Source organism: Enhydra lutris, unplaced genomic scaffold (genome assembly GCF_002288905.1).
Source record: "Enhydra lutris kenyoni isolate GAN:26980312 unplaced genomic scaffold, ASM228890v2 scaffoldscaffold4, whole genome shotgun sequence".
Lineage (NCBI taxonomy): Eukaryota > Metazoa > Chordata > Mammalia > Carnivora > Mustelidae > Enhydra > Enhydra lutris.
The window spans coordinates 12,392,101-12,406,951 of record NW_019154088.1 but is presented as its reverse complement, the minus strand read 5'-3'; the positions used below and the strand labels follow the sequence as shown (position 1 = coordinate 12,406,951).

The 14,851-nt window shown below is 38.2% G+C and overlaps 1 protein-coding gene across 1 annotated transcript in view; it reads right to left on the bottom strand.

Moving 5' to 3' along the window:
- Positions 1 to 14,851, bottom strand: part of LOC111161076 (WD repeat domain 76) — a 52,975-nt gene that overhangs the window by 23,466 nt on the left and 14,658 nt on the right. The window contains exons 5-8 of the mRNA XM_022524558.1: positions 11,938 to 12,064; positions 10,396 to 10,497; positions 10,255 to 10,298; positions 9,233 to 9,386 (exon numbers count right to left, since the gene is read on the bottom strand). Coding sequence (XP_022380266.1) covers positions 9,233 to 9,386; positions 10,255 to 10,298; positions 10,396 to 10,497; positions 11,938 to 12,064 — 427 coding nt within the window. The remainder of the gene's footprint in view (positions 1 to 9,232; positions 9,387 to 10,254; positions 10,299 to 10,395; positions 10,498 to 11,937; positions 12,065 to 14,851) is intronic.

The window sequence follows — 14,851 nt, the reverse complement described above, 5'->3', positions numbered from 1 at the left end:
CAATGGTGTTATCTTTCCAGACTTTCATGTTTTCTCTACAGGGCATCTCTTCCATGGCCTTGATAACCTTTTCTATAGAGCACCATGTGTTATGAGCCTTAAACGTCCTTAATGACCCCCTGATCTAGAGGCTGAATTAGAGACACCATATTTGGGAGCAACACTTTCATGCCTTTGGTGTTGAACTCATGGAGTTCTGGGTAGCCAGGGACATTGTCCAGTATCAGAAGAAATTTAAAAGGCAGTCCCTTATTGACAAAGTACTTCCTGATGTCAGAGAAAAAGCACTGATGAATCCAATCCAGAAAACTGCTCGTTTCCAGGACTTCCTGTTGTACAGCCAAAAGACGGGCAGCTGGTGTTTATCTTTTCCCTTGGAGGTCAGGGATTAGCAGCTTTACAGATGAGGGCAGTCCTGACCATGAACCCAACTGTATTTATGCAGAAGAGTTAACCTATTCCTTCCTGCCTTCAAACCTGGTGCTCACCTCTCTTCCTTACTAATAAATGTCCTTTGTGGCATTTTTTTTACCCAATGTACTTTCCTCTGAATTAGAAACCTGCTCAGGCAGATATCCTTTGTTAGTAATTTTCTTAATGGTGTCTGAGAACTTGTCTGCACTCTTGGGTCAGCAGAAGCTGCTTCTCCTGTTATCCTGACATATTTTTAAACCAAACTTCTAAAAATTATCAAACCATCCTTTGCCGGCATTAAATTCCCCAGCTTTAGATCTTTCACCTTTCATTTGTTTTGTCATATGATGACTTTAATTTTTCTCAAATCGTATTAGTCTACAGGTATGTCTTCCTTGGAGCAATCCTATACCCACATAAAAGCCACATCGTCAATATGAAATAAAAAGGTATTTTGCAAAAAGCACAAGGCTTTCCACACCTGCTAGAGAAGCTGTAGCAACGGTTTTACAATTTTTTTTTTTTTTTTACAATAGTCCTTCTGCTAGATTCATTTATCCTGAAATGCCAGGCAACTGCTACTACAGACCTCAATTTATAGTATTTATCAAGCAATTCCAACTCTTTTCTGTACTGTCCTGAATTTTCTGTTTCTTGGAAGCACTTTCTGGCATCACTAGTGGCACCATATGAGTTCTATGGTGTTATTCAAGGTGTACAGTATTGCACTGAGCACAATGAAAAATATGCAAGAACCCTGAAAATATGCGATACACAGTTTATTGGAGATAAACCATTCACACAGAGATGATTGGTGTTTCAAGGAGATACTTGCCATAATTAAGCTCACCATGGTAACAAAAGAAGAGCTAAGAGATTTTTATAGTACTATAACTATTAGTTTTATGCAGTTATGATTTAATACTGTATCTTTATATTTATTACATTTCTCTTAACTATGATGGTGCCACATAGGATCTGTGTTTGTTGAAGATTTGAAAAATGTTTACTTTTTATAAAATAGGTTTGCATATATTTTATGGTAGTAAATGAAAAAATAGTATCTACATGTATTTTATGCATTCATGACCCACCTAACTTTTTCTTTATTTTTTCAGTATTTCTAAACTACATGGTTCATCTACAAGTTTTTTCAAATTGTTACAAATCTCCAAAAAATTTTCCTATATATTTACTGAAAAAAAAATCCATGTATAAGTAGGCCCACCAAGTTTAAACCATGTTACAGGTCAACAGTATTTGTAACTTTATCAAGCAATATCCCCTAAAAAGGAAAAAGTATAAAACAAAATGAGTTGTAGTCATTATCCTTATTTTTTAACTATGTCTCAATTTTAGACATTTCCTATTGAATGACAGCATTATTTTTTTTATTTTTACCAACCTACCCTATCTCCATCTCTATATTTTGTTAATTATTATTTGTATTTTGTCCAGGTTGATAACATTCCCATCCAGCTCCATAAACATTGTTCATGTAGCTATTTTACATGAGTCCTGCATTGGAAGGGATTCAATGCCCATCACCAATTCTTTTGTCATGCTTCTTCATTCCATAATTCTTAATTCTGATTTACTCTTAACTGGCTGAGATTTGCTCTCAAGCAGTTTTTTTTCCACATGAGCTCACATGTCTTGAATTTCTTGAGTTTTTTCACATTTGAGAATACCTACCAACTGCCTTTAATTAGAGATGTATCTTGGACTAAATATTCTGGGCCACACTTACTTCCCTCGGAACTTCACAGATATTACATGAAATACTGTTGTAGAAAACAGAAAAGCCTGATTCCTTCCCTTGAATACAATTTATTTTCTCTGCCTAAAGAATTCTTTATCCTCTAAGTTCCAAGATTTCCTAGACCATGGTATACATATTCAATCTGCCATTCCATTCGGTCTTTTCAGAAGAATTCTCTTTGAATATATTTTCTGTTCCACTGTTGGGTTATCTTTGACTGTCTTCCCTTAACTTACTGGGTTGTCTGTGTTTGAGATTACCTCAAGTCTTTAATGTCTATAATTTAGTTTTCAGCAATATCTATTCTGTTCCTTGCTTTTGTTTATTAGTTTTACTAATCTTCAATTTGTTTCGTTAGTTCTGCAATCTCCTTTTCCATCTCATCTTGTTTTATCACCTTATCTTTGAGTATTATTTTACCAAATAATGTTGTTATTAACTTGCTCCACAGCAACACTGTCCAAAAGAACTTTCTGAGATAAGAAAAATGTTGTATGTGTGCACTATCCACTAGCTTTATGTGGCTATATGCACTTAAAAAGTGCCTTGTGCAACTGAACAACTAAATTTTCTTTAATTTAAATGTCTTTTTTTTTCCCAAAAATTTTTATTTATTTATTTATTTGAGAGATTGGGGGGCACATGAGCAGGTGGGGGAGGGGCAGAGGGAGAGAGACAAGCAGACACCCCACTGCGCAGGAAGCCTGATGCAGGGCTCGACCCCAGGACCCCAAGATCATGACTGACTGAGCCACCTAGGTGCCCCATGAATGTCAACAGTCTCTTAGAACCAGTAGCTACTATACTGAACATTAGAGTTCTACAGTCCGGAACTGAAAATAATTTCCTTTCTTTCCTTGGGTTATGTTTCTTTTTTTTTTTTTTTTTTTTTTTAAGATTTTACTTATTTATTTGTCAGAGAGAGAGAGGGAGGGAGAGAGAGCGAGCACAGGCAGACAGAATGGCAGGCAGAGGCAGAGGGAGAAGCAGGCTCCCTGCAGAGCAAGGAGCCCGATGCGGGACTCGATCCCAGGACGCCGGGATCATGACCTGAGCCGAAGGCAGCTGCCCAACCAACTGAGCCACCCAGGCGTCCCTCCTTGGGTTATGTTTCTCTTCTAGGCCTGTCTTTGCATGCCAGGTTCTTCAGGCCAGGGGAAGAGCATGCCAAGGACCTTACTAGGCAGGGGAAAGCCTACCTGATACATTTAAGGACCTTCTGTTATTCTTACAACAGTGTTTGCCTAGTTGCCAAATTGTTCCTTTTAATTTCCATTATGCTTGAATTGCTCTGTCCATGTTAGATGCTCTGATATATGTTGACTCTTCCTCCCAGTATCTGACATCAGTTCATTTTTTTCCTCAGAAAAAGGTAAGCTTTTCTGTAGCCAAGGAGCAGGAGGAGGGAAGTAGATAGGTGGGTTTCAACTGAAATAGCAAGCAGTATTTGTTGGAGTTCCTACACTACGAGATTCTATTCTTTATTTTGTATCAGGATTTATACCACCTACTTGGCTGGTTTGTGGGGAAGGAGGTGGCTTAACCACTCCCAAAGACCAAGAAAATTTCCCTATAGAGAATTAGTCCTACTGTTCACTTTTCCCACTTCCCCTGTTTTCCCCCTCAGCAGCCATTTCCCTATTCCTCACTCGAAAGAGGAAAAATCTAAAAAATCTACTCAATGTACCTCTCTTCAGTTTTGAGACACAGGTGAAAATCCTCAGGATTCGGTCAATTCACCAATACGGAATTCAGTTGTAGGACAAGGTAGAAGCTAAACCATGCTGTGCCCCACCCCCACCCTCCAGCTGAGCTAAAGAAGTACACTGCATCAGTGCTCTAAGAGTTTTTTGGTGTTTTGTTTTGTTTTATTTACTGATTTGACTGCTTTTTGCTCATTCTATGGAAATTCCAATTGTCCATTTTAATTAGAATATACCTGATTCTGTGTGGCTCAGTGGGTTAAAGCCTCTGCCTTCAGCTGGGTGGCTGGGTGGCTAAGTGGGTTAAAGCCTCTGCCTTCGGCTCAGGTCATGATCCCAGGGTTCTGGGATACAGCCCCGCATCAGGCTCTCTGCTAAGCAGAGGGCCTGCTTCCCCACCTCTCTCTGCCTGTCTCTCTACTTGTGATCTCTGTCAAATAAATAAATAAAATCTTTAAAAATAACAATAATAATAATAATATACCAGGTTAACAGAGCTTCTAGAGGCACCTGGTTCAGTCAGTGGAGCATGCAACTCGTGGTCTTAGGGCTGTGAATTCAAGTACTACATTAGATATGAAGATTACTTAAAAATAAAATCTTAGGGGAAAAAAAGAGTACTTCTTACTACTTTAAATCTAATTGAATCCAAGACCAGTTTGTTTTGAGCAGGTCATGATCCCAGGGTCCTGGGACTGAGCCCCACATTGGGCTCCCTGCTCGGCAGGAGGTCTGCTTCTCCTTCTCCCACTTCCCCCTGCTTGTGTTCCCTCTCTCACTGTTTCTCTCTCTGTCAAATAAACAAAAAATCTTAAAAAAAAAAAAAAGTATGATAATTCTAAAAGAGGAGATGGGGCCTTGGCCCAACATAATCCCTCTTGTTCATTCCTTTGCTGTCTATACTCTAGCCACACAAACATTCTTTCAGGTCCTTAAATGTATCAGGTAGGCTTTCCCCTGCCTAGCAAGGTCCCTGACATGCTCTTCCCCTGGCCTGAAATACCCTTTCCCCTTTCTTTACTTGGTCTACACCTTAGCTTTCAAATCTCATCTCAGTTCCTCAAGGAAGCTTGCCCTAATCCTCTAAATTAGGCCAGCCCCCTGTCATATGTTTTCATTTACAGTACTTTTCCGTCAGGCCATTAATCACAGTATATAATTCACTCCACTTATCAAATATGTAATTACATATTTGGCCATTATTTCATTAATGCTGTTTTGGCCACTAAATTATAAACGCTAAGAGGGCAGAGACAGTCTTTGCTCACAAATGTTTAATAGCTGGGAAATCATGAGAATATTACTAAACACAAAATAATAAATGTGGAATGAACAAAGGAATGAATGGGGAAATGGGTGACTTAATAAAGGATAACAACTTTTGATTCTAGGTGACACTAGGAACCTGACAGAAAGTTAAGAGGAAAAACTGAGGGAGTGTCAAGGCAGTTCAATAGGGGAAATGATAATCTTCTCAACAAATGACAACTGGGGGATGCCTGGGTGGCTCAGTTGCTTAAGTGTCTCTCTTTGGCTCAGGTCATGATCCCAGGGTCCTGGGATTGAGTCCTGTATTGGGCTCCTTGCTCAGGAGGGAGCCGGCTTCTCCCTCTGCCTGCTGTTCGCCCTGCTTGTGCGCTCTCTCTCTGACAAATAAATAAATAAATAAATAAATCTTTTTTTGAAATGACAACTGGATATTCATATACAAAAAAATAAATTTGGGCTCTTGTCTCACACCATATTTAAAAATTACTCAAGATGAATCAGCAAACTAAATGTAAAAGGAAAACTATAAAATTTTCAGGACAAAAAAAAAGACAGAAAAAGCTCTTAAAAGCTTGGGGCCAGGGGCACCTGGGTGGCTCAGTTGGTTAAGCAACTGCCTTTGGCTCAGGTCATGATCTCAACGTTCTAGGATGGAGCCCCTCACTGGGGTCCATGCTCAGCAGAGAGCCTGCTTCTCCCCCTCCCTCTGCTGCTCCCCTACTTGTGCTCTCTCTAATAAATAAAAATAAAATCTTTAAAAAAAAAAAAAAGCTTGGGACTAGACAAAGATTTTTAAAATATAACACCAAAAGCACAATCCATTAAAAAATTTTGATAAACTGGATGTCATCAAAATTCAGAACTTCAGCACTTCAAAAGACAGCATTAAGGGAAAAAAAGATAGCATTAAGAAAATAAAGAAAATTCAAAGACTAGAAGAAGTATTTCCAAAACATATCTAAGAAAGAATCTGTATCTAGAATTTACAAACTCTTCTGATTCAATAAGAAGACAAACAACCTAATTAAAAATTGATTAAAGATTTGAATAGCTATTTTACCAAAGATATTCAAACGGCATGAAAAGACGCTGAACATTGTTAGTCATTAGGGAAATACAAATCAAAACCACAATGAGATACCATTTCACACCCACCAGAAAGGCTATACTCTAAAAGACAGACAATAATATATACTGGTGAGCATGTGGAGAAATTAGAACCCTCATATGTTGCTGGTGGGAACAGTAAATGAAGCAATCATTTTAGAATGCAGTTTGGCAGTTCCTCAAAATGTTAACAAATTACCATTAAGACCCAGCAATTCTACCCCTAGGTATCTTCCCAAGAGAAATAACACATATCCAAACAAAAATGTGTACACTGATGTTTTTAGTAGCATTATTCAGAATGGCCAAAAAGTAGAAACAATCTAAATATCTATTAAGTGATAAAATGGATCAACAAAATGTGGTATACAATGGAATACTATTCAACAATTTAAAAAGAATGAAATATTCATATATACTAAAACATAAATGAACCTTGAAAACATTACGAGAAAAAAGTTAACATAAAAGACCACATACTGTATGATTCTATTTATATGACATGTCCAAAAATGGCAAATATATGGAGAGCTGCCTGGGAACGAGAGTAATTAATTGGGGGATTAAATCTAAATAGCCGAGGAACATTTAGGAATGATGAAAATGTTTTGAAACTAGAGTATGAATAGTTACACAACTCAGTAATAAACGTACTAAAAATCATTGAGTTGTATATTCAAAATGTGAATTTTATAATAGGTAATTATGTGTTAATCAAGTAAATTTTTTTCAAAGATTTATTTATTTGACACAAGTAGGCAGAGCAGCAGGCAGAGGGAGAGGGAGAAGCAGGCTCCCCAACCAGCAGGGAGCCTGACTCGGGGCTGGATCCCAGGACCCTGAGATCATGACCTGAGCCAAAGGCAGCCACTTAACCAACTGATTCCAAGTTAATTTTTTTTTTTAAACTAGAGGAACTGGGGGATGAGCACAGGACAGCAGAAGTTTTGCATTTAAGACTTACTCAAGCTGTTAACATGATAGCCAAGTGTCCGGGACAATTAGAAAGTTGAGAGAGATACCGGACTACAGAGATTTAGTAATACAGATTTTGGAGCCACCAGGAAAGACATGACAAAGGGACTTTTACACATGTCTTCAACTCTGTACAAATCAATCTACCCTGAAAAGATTTTCCCTTGACTATGCTAATTTTCTATTTTTCCTTTTCAGAGTTCTTCAACCACTGATTTTTATCCATTGCTTTCATTTCTTCCACTACCCTATTCTTTTTTATTCTATCAAAGTCTGTGTTCCTTCCTTATCTCACTGTTGAAGTTATTCTCTCAACTAATGGTACCCCAATTTCAAAACCAGTGGCCTTTTCTCTACTCCCATTCTTTTTAACTAACCTGCAAGAAGGCTGGTCAAACTCCGACCCATGAAACTCGTCTCTTAGCTTGTACTACCTTATACTATTTTTAGTCCTCTTCCCACTTCTCTGTTTTATTTACCAAATACTTTGACCTCCCAACCTCACTCACTTTATCAAACTAAGGAAGAACCTATGCTCCAAAAACAAGAGAGAATTTGGTATTTATTTCTTTCTTCTTCTCACAAAATCTGTTTATTAACCCTAACCAGCTTCAAGTTACCATAGTATATTCATCTCCATTAATTGTCCTTACAATATTCTTCAGGTCTTTGTCCTACTTTGCCAATAAGAAATTCAAGAACATTAACTTGGCTTTTCTCAATTTTGTAACCACCAAAATCAATCCATGGAGAATTATAGGGACAATGAATGGAATTCAGCATCTGTTTGTAACTCATAAAAAATGAATGGGATTATCTTTTTTTTTAAAGATTTATTTATTTATTTATTTGACAGACAGAGATTATAAGTAGGCAGAGAAGCAGGCAGAGAGAGAGAGGAGGAAGCAGGCTCCCTCTGAGCAAGAGAGCCCGATGCGGGGCTCGATCCCAGAACCCTGGGATCATGACCTGAGCCGAAGGCAGAGGCTTTAACCCACTGAGCCACCCAGGCACCCCTGAATGGGATTATCCTAAGCAGATCCCTAGGAAGATACTTTTCCCAGTCTGAAAACTTTATTTATTTTTAGATTTTTTAAAAAAGATTTTATTTATTTATTTGAGAGAGTGAGCAAGAGAGAGAGAAAGAACAGAGGGAGAGAGAGAGTCTGCTGAGCAAGGAGCCTGACGTGGTGATTCGATCCCAGTACTACAGGATCATGACCTGAGCCAAAGGCAGATGCTTATTGACTGAGCCATCCAGGTGCCCCAGAAACTTTAAAAATAGTTAGAGGGATGGGGTGCCTGGGTGGATCAGTGGGTTAAGCCTCTGCCTTTGGCTCAGGTCATCATCTCAGGGTCGTGGGATCGAGCCCCACATCAGGCTCTCTGCTCAGCAGGGAGCCTGCTTTCCCCTCTCTCTCTGCCTGCCTCTCTGCCTACTTGTGGTATCTCTCTCTCTCCCCTCCCCGGCCCTGTCAAATAAATAAAACTTAAAAAAAAAAATAAATAAATATAGAGGGTGCCTGGGTGGATCAGTCAGTTAAGCGTCTGCCTTCAGTTCAGGTCATGATCCCAGGGTCCTGGGATCGAGTCCCACCTCTGGCTCCCTGTGCAGCGGGGAGTCTGCTTCTCCCTCTGCCCTTCCCCCATGCCTATGCTTGCCTGCTCTCGTGCTCTCTCTCATGAACATAAATAAAAATATTATAAATAAATAAATATAAATACAATCAGAAAACTAAGAATTTTGTGTGATCTTTTCATATTTACATTTAAAGGTATAACCATTTCCTGGCAATTAATTTATGCTCAGATGACTAATAACATTGAAATAAAAAATGTTTAAGTTCTAGAAAGCCAACAAAAATTTCTCGATTTCTAAAATCTGGAATCACAAAGTACAAAACTATAAATCTCAAGTAACATCTATAAAACATGTGGCTGTAGGCCATTCTCCTATAGACAATTTCAGTCAAACTTTATTACTTTCAAAAAATTAACTTACCAAATCCCAAAGTCCAACTTGCCCAGATTTGGCCCCAGCTGCCACCAAAGTTCTAATTTCTGATGGGTGGAGAGCCACAGAAAATATTGCACCTCTGGTGACTTTATGAACAGTATCTTCATTAATGACCATGCCACTTAAATTGGCTTTATAGCTGAAGAAAAGAAGTTAAATTTTAGAAGTAAAACCAATCAGTAGTCAAAATAACTAAAAGATGACTCAAAAAATAAAAGAGACACAGTTAGTGAAAACAGTCAACCTTCTAATAATCAAGGAAATCAAAGAATGGGATACTATTTTTCACTTACAAAAGGTAGCAGGCTGCAGTTAAAACATACATTCACTAACAGTGCTAGTGGCAGAGTAAATTCATATGAGATTTTTAGAAGAAAAAGATTTTAGAAAACAATTCAGTAATGTATACTAAAGCCAGAAAAATGTCCATTAATACTTAAGTCATTAATCTCACTTCTGGAATCTATCCTAAAGAATTAACCCACCATCACACATATACACTTTAATGTATGTACACATATAACTAAATACGCAACTAACCACACAAAACTAAACTGAATATGATTCCAAATACCAACGAAGTCAGAAAAAGTTAAGTAAATGAAATAGTATGCAATTAATCAATAAATTTAAAGACTCTAGTAACATAATATTGTTTTGTAACTATAATATTAATGAAATGCATAATGCAAATTTATATATACACTAGAATAAACTAAAAATGTATGTGGATTCACTCATTTATTAAATAATGAGTGAACATATATTATGTACCAGGCACCATCTGGTTACTGAGACAAAATCCCAACATTTAGGAAACTTGTATCATAGCGGTATTGCATATGGCAATACTTGGAAGAAAATATACAAAAACAACAAATGCTAGGATAGAAATATTATAGGTAATCATTTCACCTCATTTTCAAAACTTCTTGTAATGGTATATAATCTTTATAATTTAAAGACTGTAGAAAATATAAATCAAAGGCATGGGATTTTTAACTCACCTTTTAATGTTAACTAACTCCTTCTCAGTATTCTTAATACTTGTCTGAAACAATGAAAAAGACCAAAGTACTAAGTTAATATATGTACTGAAATTTCCTTAACAGATAATTCTAAAAGCTATAAGCCCTCCCAAGTGATACCTTGCTCACTTCTGCCCAAGTCTGTAAAAATCTTTTAAATAGTTCACTGTCAACATCTTGATTTTCAGAAGTCATTTCTAAAGGCCCAGGAGGTAACAAAGGCTGTTATAAAAAATAAGAAAATAAAAACTAAAATGAGAAATAAAACGGGTTGATTATTGCTCTGCCCTAGAATGTAAGTTTTTTAGTACTTTACTTTCAGTACCAACATAGGTGACACATCATTAGCATTCAAAAACAGTTGTTCAGTGAATGATTGCCAGGTGTATCCTGTAAAATAATAACATATATTACCCTATTTAATCCTCACAATAATCCAGTGAATGAGATACCACATTTTAGAAAGATCTTTTTTTTTTTAATTTAATTTTATTTATTTATTTGACAGACAGAGATCACAAGTAGGCCGAGAGGCAGGCAGAGAGAGAGGAGGAAGCAGGCTCCCTGCTGAGCAGAGAGCCCGATGTGGGGCTCGATCCCAGGACCCTGAGATCACGACCCAAGCTGAAGGCAGAGGCTTAACCCAAGGAGCCACCCAGGTGCCCCAGATACCACGTTTTAAAGAGATAATAATGAAACTTAGAGAAGTTACCTTGTCAAAAGTTACAATGCCAAGAACAGGAGTTGCTAGGAATGGATTCAGATTGGTTCAATTGCATTACTCAGAGTAAAGTTATTATTTTATGCCAGTGTTTTTTTAAATCACAGGTTGTAACCCATGCATCGTGAAATCATTTCAATGTATTATAACCAGCAATGTTTTAATGAAAAGCAAAAGAATAGAAAATACAAAAAGTACATCACATGCAGTAAGTATTAAGTATCATTTCACAAGTGTTGCTTCAGTTGTGTGGCATTAATGAGTTCAATGTAAATATATCTACCATGGGTGGAGGCTTCAGAAATACTGGAAAGCTACTCTTCCCAAGCACCTTAATTTGCAATTAGCTCCCAAAGCACCAATCTAATTAGTGTTACCTTCTAAAGTATAATTAAGCACTTAGATAAAAGTATTTAAAACAGTGGGTGCACTTGAATAAAAAAATCATTAAAATATTATTTAGACAATAAACTTGGTAAGTAAAACTCTTTCTATTCACTGATAGTACAAAGTTATACTACAGCAAGGGACCATCACCATTATCACATATTATGCATTATTCATAACATTAATACTACCATTTATTGCTTACTTACTAAGCCCTTAACACAGTATACAGAACTTTACAGATACTGTTTCATTTAACTCCCACAAATCCTCTTTGAAATTTCTATACTGTTGCCGCTTTAAATATGGGGAAACTGGGGCTCAGAAAGGTTAAGTAATTTACCCATAATTCCATAGCATGTAAGCCTGCAAAAAAACAGATTTCAAGCTAGTCTTTATGATTTTGAAATCTTACTCATTAAACAAGAATCAGTCAAGTATGTACTTAACGAAGTACCTATTAAAGAAATTTAATGACCTTTAAAATCTAGTTTCAAATATTTCAAATTTTTCAGTATTTTATTGAGTGATATATTGTTTTTGCACTTTCTTACATTTTCTTCTGCAATTACTGTCGGCTGGGCTGGGGGTGCTGGTAATGACACTCCTGAAGGATCTACTTTTAATAATCTCATTGACCTTCTACATCCAGTCCCATTTTCTCTCTTCTTCGGCTTTTTCCTAAAGGAGTGAGGGAAAAAAATTCAAGTTATAAAACAGTGAACTGCCATTCTGTCTGCCTTTGCTCGCTCTCTCTCCCTCTCTCTCTCTGATAAATAAATAAAATCTAAGAAAAAAAAAAAAGTCTTTAAAATGGAACAGAGATTTAAATGTTCCATTGCATTTCCTTCCATATAGTTTACTTTTTAAAATCATAAACGGGGACGCCTGGGTGGCTCAGTTGGTTAAGCAGCTGCCTTCGGCTCGGGTCATGATCCCAGCGTCCTGGGATCGAGTCCCACATCGGGCTCCTTGCTCATCAGGGAGCCTGCTTCTCTCTCTGCCTCTGCCTGCCATTCTGTCTGCCTGTGCTTGCTCTCTCTCCCTCTCTCTGACAAATAAATAAAATCTTTAAAAAAAAAAAAAATCATAGACGTACCCTACTTCTTTTGTGCACTATTTTTTCATTTTAAAAAAGTAGTTCAGGGGCGCCTGGGTGGCTCAGTGGGTTAAAGCCTCTGCCTTCGGCTCAGGTCGTGATCCCAGGGTGCTGGGATCGAGCCCCGCATCGGGCTCTCTGCTCAGCAGGGAGCCTACTTCCTCCTCGCTCTCTCTCTCTCTCTCTCTCTCTCTCTCTGCCTGCCTCTCTGCCTACTTGTGATCTCTCTGCCAAATAAATAAAATCTTAAAAAAAAAAAAAAGTTCAGAACTTCCAGTTTCCAGTTCCACAAATAAGGAACCTGAAATTCACCACCCTGTCTTTTCAAGTAAAAAGGTGAACAGATTAAAAAATCAGTAACTCTTCTAGGATCCTTAAGAGAAGCAAGGACACAGTGCAAACTGCTTTCTGTCCTCAATACTGGAGAGACAGACAAATATAAGGAGTCACGGCTTACTGGAACAGAAAGTCAAGAACAGAAACCACAATGGGAACCAACGCCAAGGCAGGAAAACCTTAACTGTACTGACCAGATGCTGGAGGCTTAGCATGGACAAGTTAAAAACTCGAGTGGTCCACACAAAAACCTGCACATGGGTATATATAATAGCTTTATTCATAACTGTCAAAACTGGGAAACAGCCAAGATGTCCTCAACTGAACAGATAAATAAAGTACAATACAACCAAACAATGGAATATTATTCAGCACTAAAAAGAAACAGGCTGTTAAGCCATAAAAATACATAGAGAAAACTTAAATGTCTATTACAAAGAGAAGGAAGTAAATCTGGAAAGGCTACATACTGTATGATCGCAAATACATGGCCTCCTATTAAAGGCAAAACAATGGAGACAAGAAAGATAACTGCCACAGTTGAGGGTGGTAAGTTGATGAACAGAGAGAACACAGAGGATTTTTAGGGTGGTAAAAGTACTCTATATATTATAATGATGGATATATGTCATTATACATTTGTACAAACTCATACAACACACAACACCAAGAATGAACTCTAAGGCAAATTATGCACTTTGGATGATTATGATGCATTAGTGTAGATTCATCCTTGGTAATTAATGTACACTCCACTGAGTGGTGCTGATAATGGGGAAGGTTATGCATGTGTGGGGGCAGAGGAATATACAGGAAATCTCTGTACCCTCCTCTCAATTTTGCTGTGTAACTGAAACTGCTCTAAAAAAAGTCTTTTTAAAAAAATAAACCCTCAGGGCGCCTGGGTGGCTCAGTGGGTTGGGCCTCTGCCTTCGGCTCGGGTCATGATCTCGGGGTCCTGGGATCGAGTCCCGCATCGGGCTCTCTGCTCAGCGGGGAGCCTGCTTCCCCCTCTCTCTCTCTGCCTGCCTCTGTCTACTGTGATCTGTCAAATAAATAAATAAAATCTTTTAAAAAAAATAAATAAATAAACCCTCAAGGGGGACTCAGCCCTAGTATTTTGTGAGATTTATATCCAGGAACTCAACTAGGTCTTCAGTAAATATCAGAGAAAAATATCAGAGAAAAATCCCCTCATGCTTCCCACAGCGGGAGGGGGAAAAGAACCATTTTGAAATACACCAGAGCACTTTGTTCTTAACAAGGCCTGCCCTCAGGAGAACTAGTTAACCAGAGCCTAATCTGCTAGGGTATTATCAGAGTTTAACCTCAGAGAAAGGAAATTCCCAACTCCAGCCCATTCTTACCCTCCTCTCCCACCTAACAGGGGAGGAAAGAAAATAAAACACCATGAAGTTCACAGCCCAGAAACAAAGGCTCTCTAAATGACTGAGACCTAATCACAGGACTGTACAACAGCTTTCTCTCCCCTTCCACACATTACTAAAGGCCTATTTACAACAGTTCCTTTTTCCTAGTACATCATGTCCAGCTATCAAGAAAAAATTACAAGGCAAACAACACAATTTAAAGAGACAGAGCAAGCTTCTGGGGGCAGGCACCTGGGTGGCTCGGTTGTTAAGTGTCTGCTTTCCGCTCAGGTCATGATCCCAGGGTTCTGGGATCAAACCCCACATAGGCTCCCTGCTCAGCGGGAAGCCTGCTTCTCCCTTTCCCACTACTCCAGCCTGTGTTCCCTCTCTCACTGTGTCTCTCTCTGTCAAATAAATAAATAGAATTTTTTAAAAATCTACTTTAGGGGTGCCTGAGTGGCTCAGTGGGTTAAAGCCTCTGCCTTCGGCTCAGGTCATGATCCCAGGGTCCTGGGATCGAGCCCCACATCGGGCTGTCTGCTCCGCAGGGTGCCTGCTTCCTCCTCTCTCTCTCTGCTTGTCTACCTACTTGTGATCTTTGTCTGTCAAATAAATAAATAAAATCTTTAAAAAAAAAATCTACTTTAAGTATAAAGACAC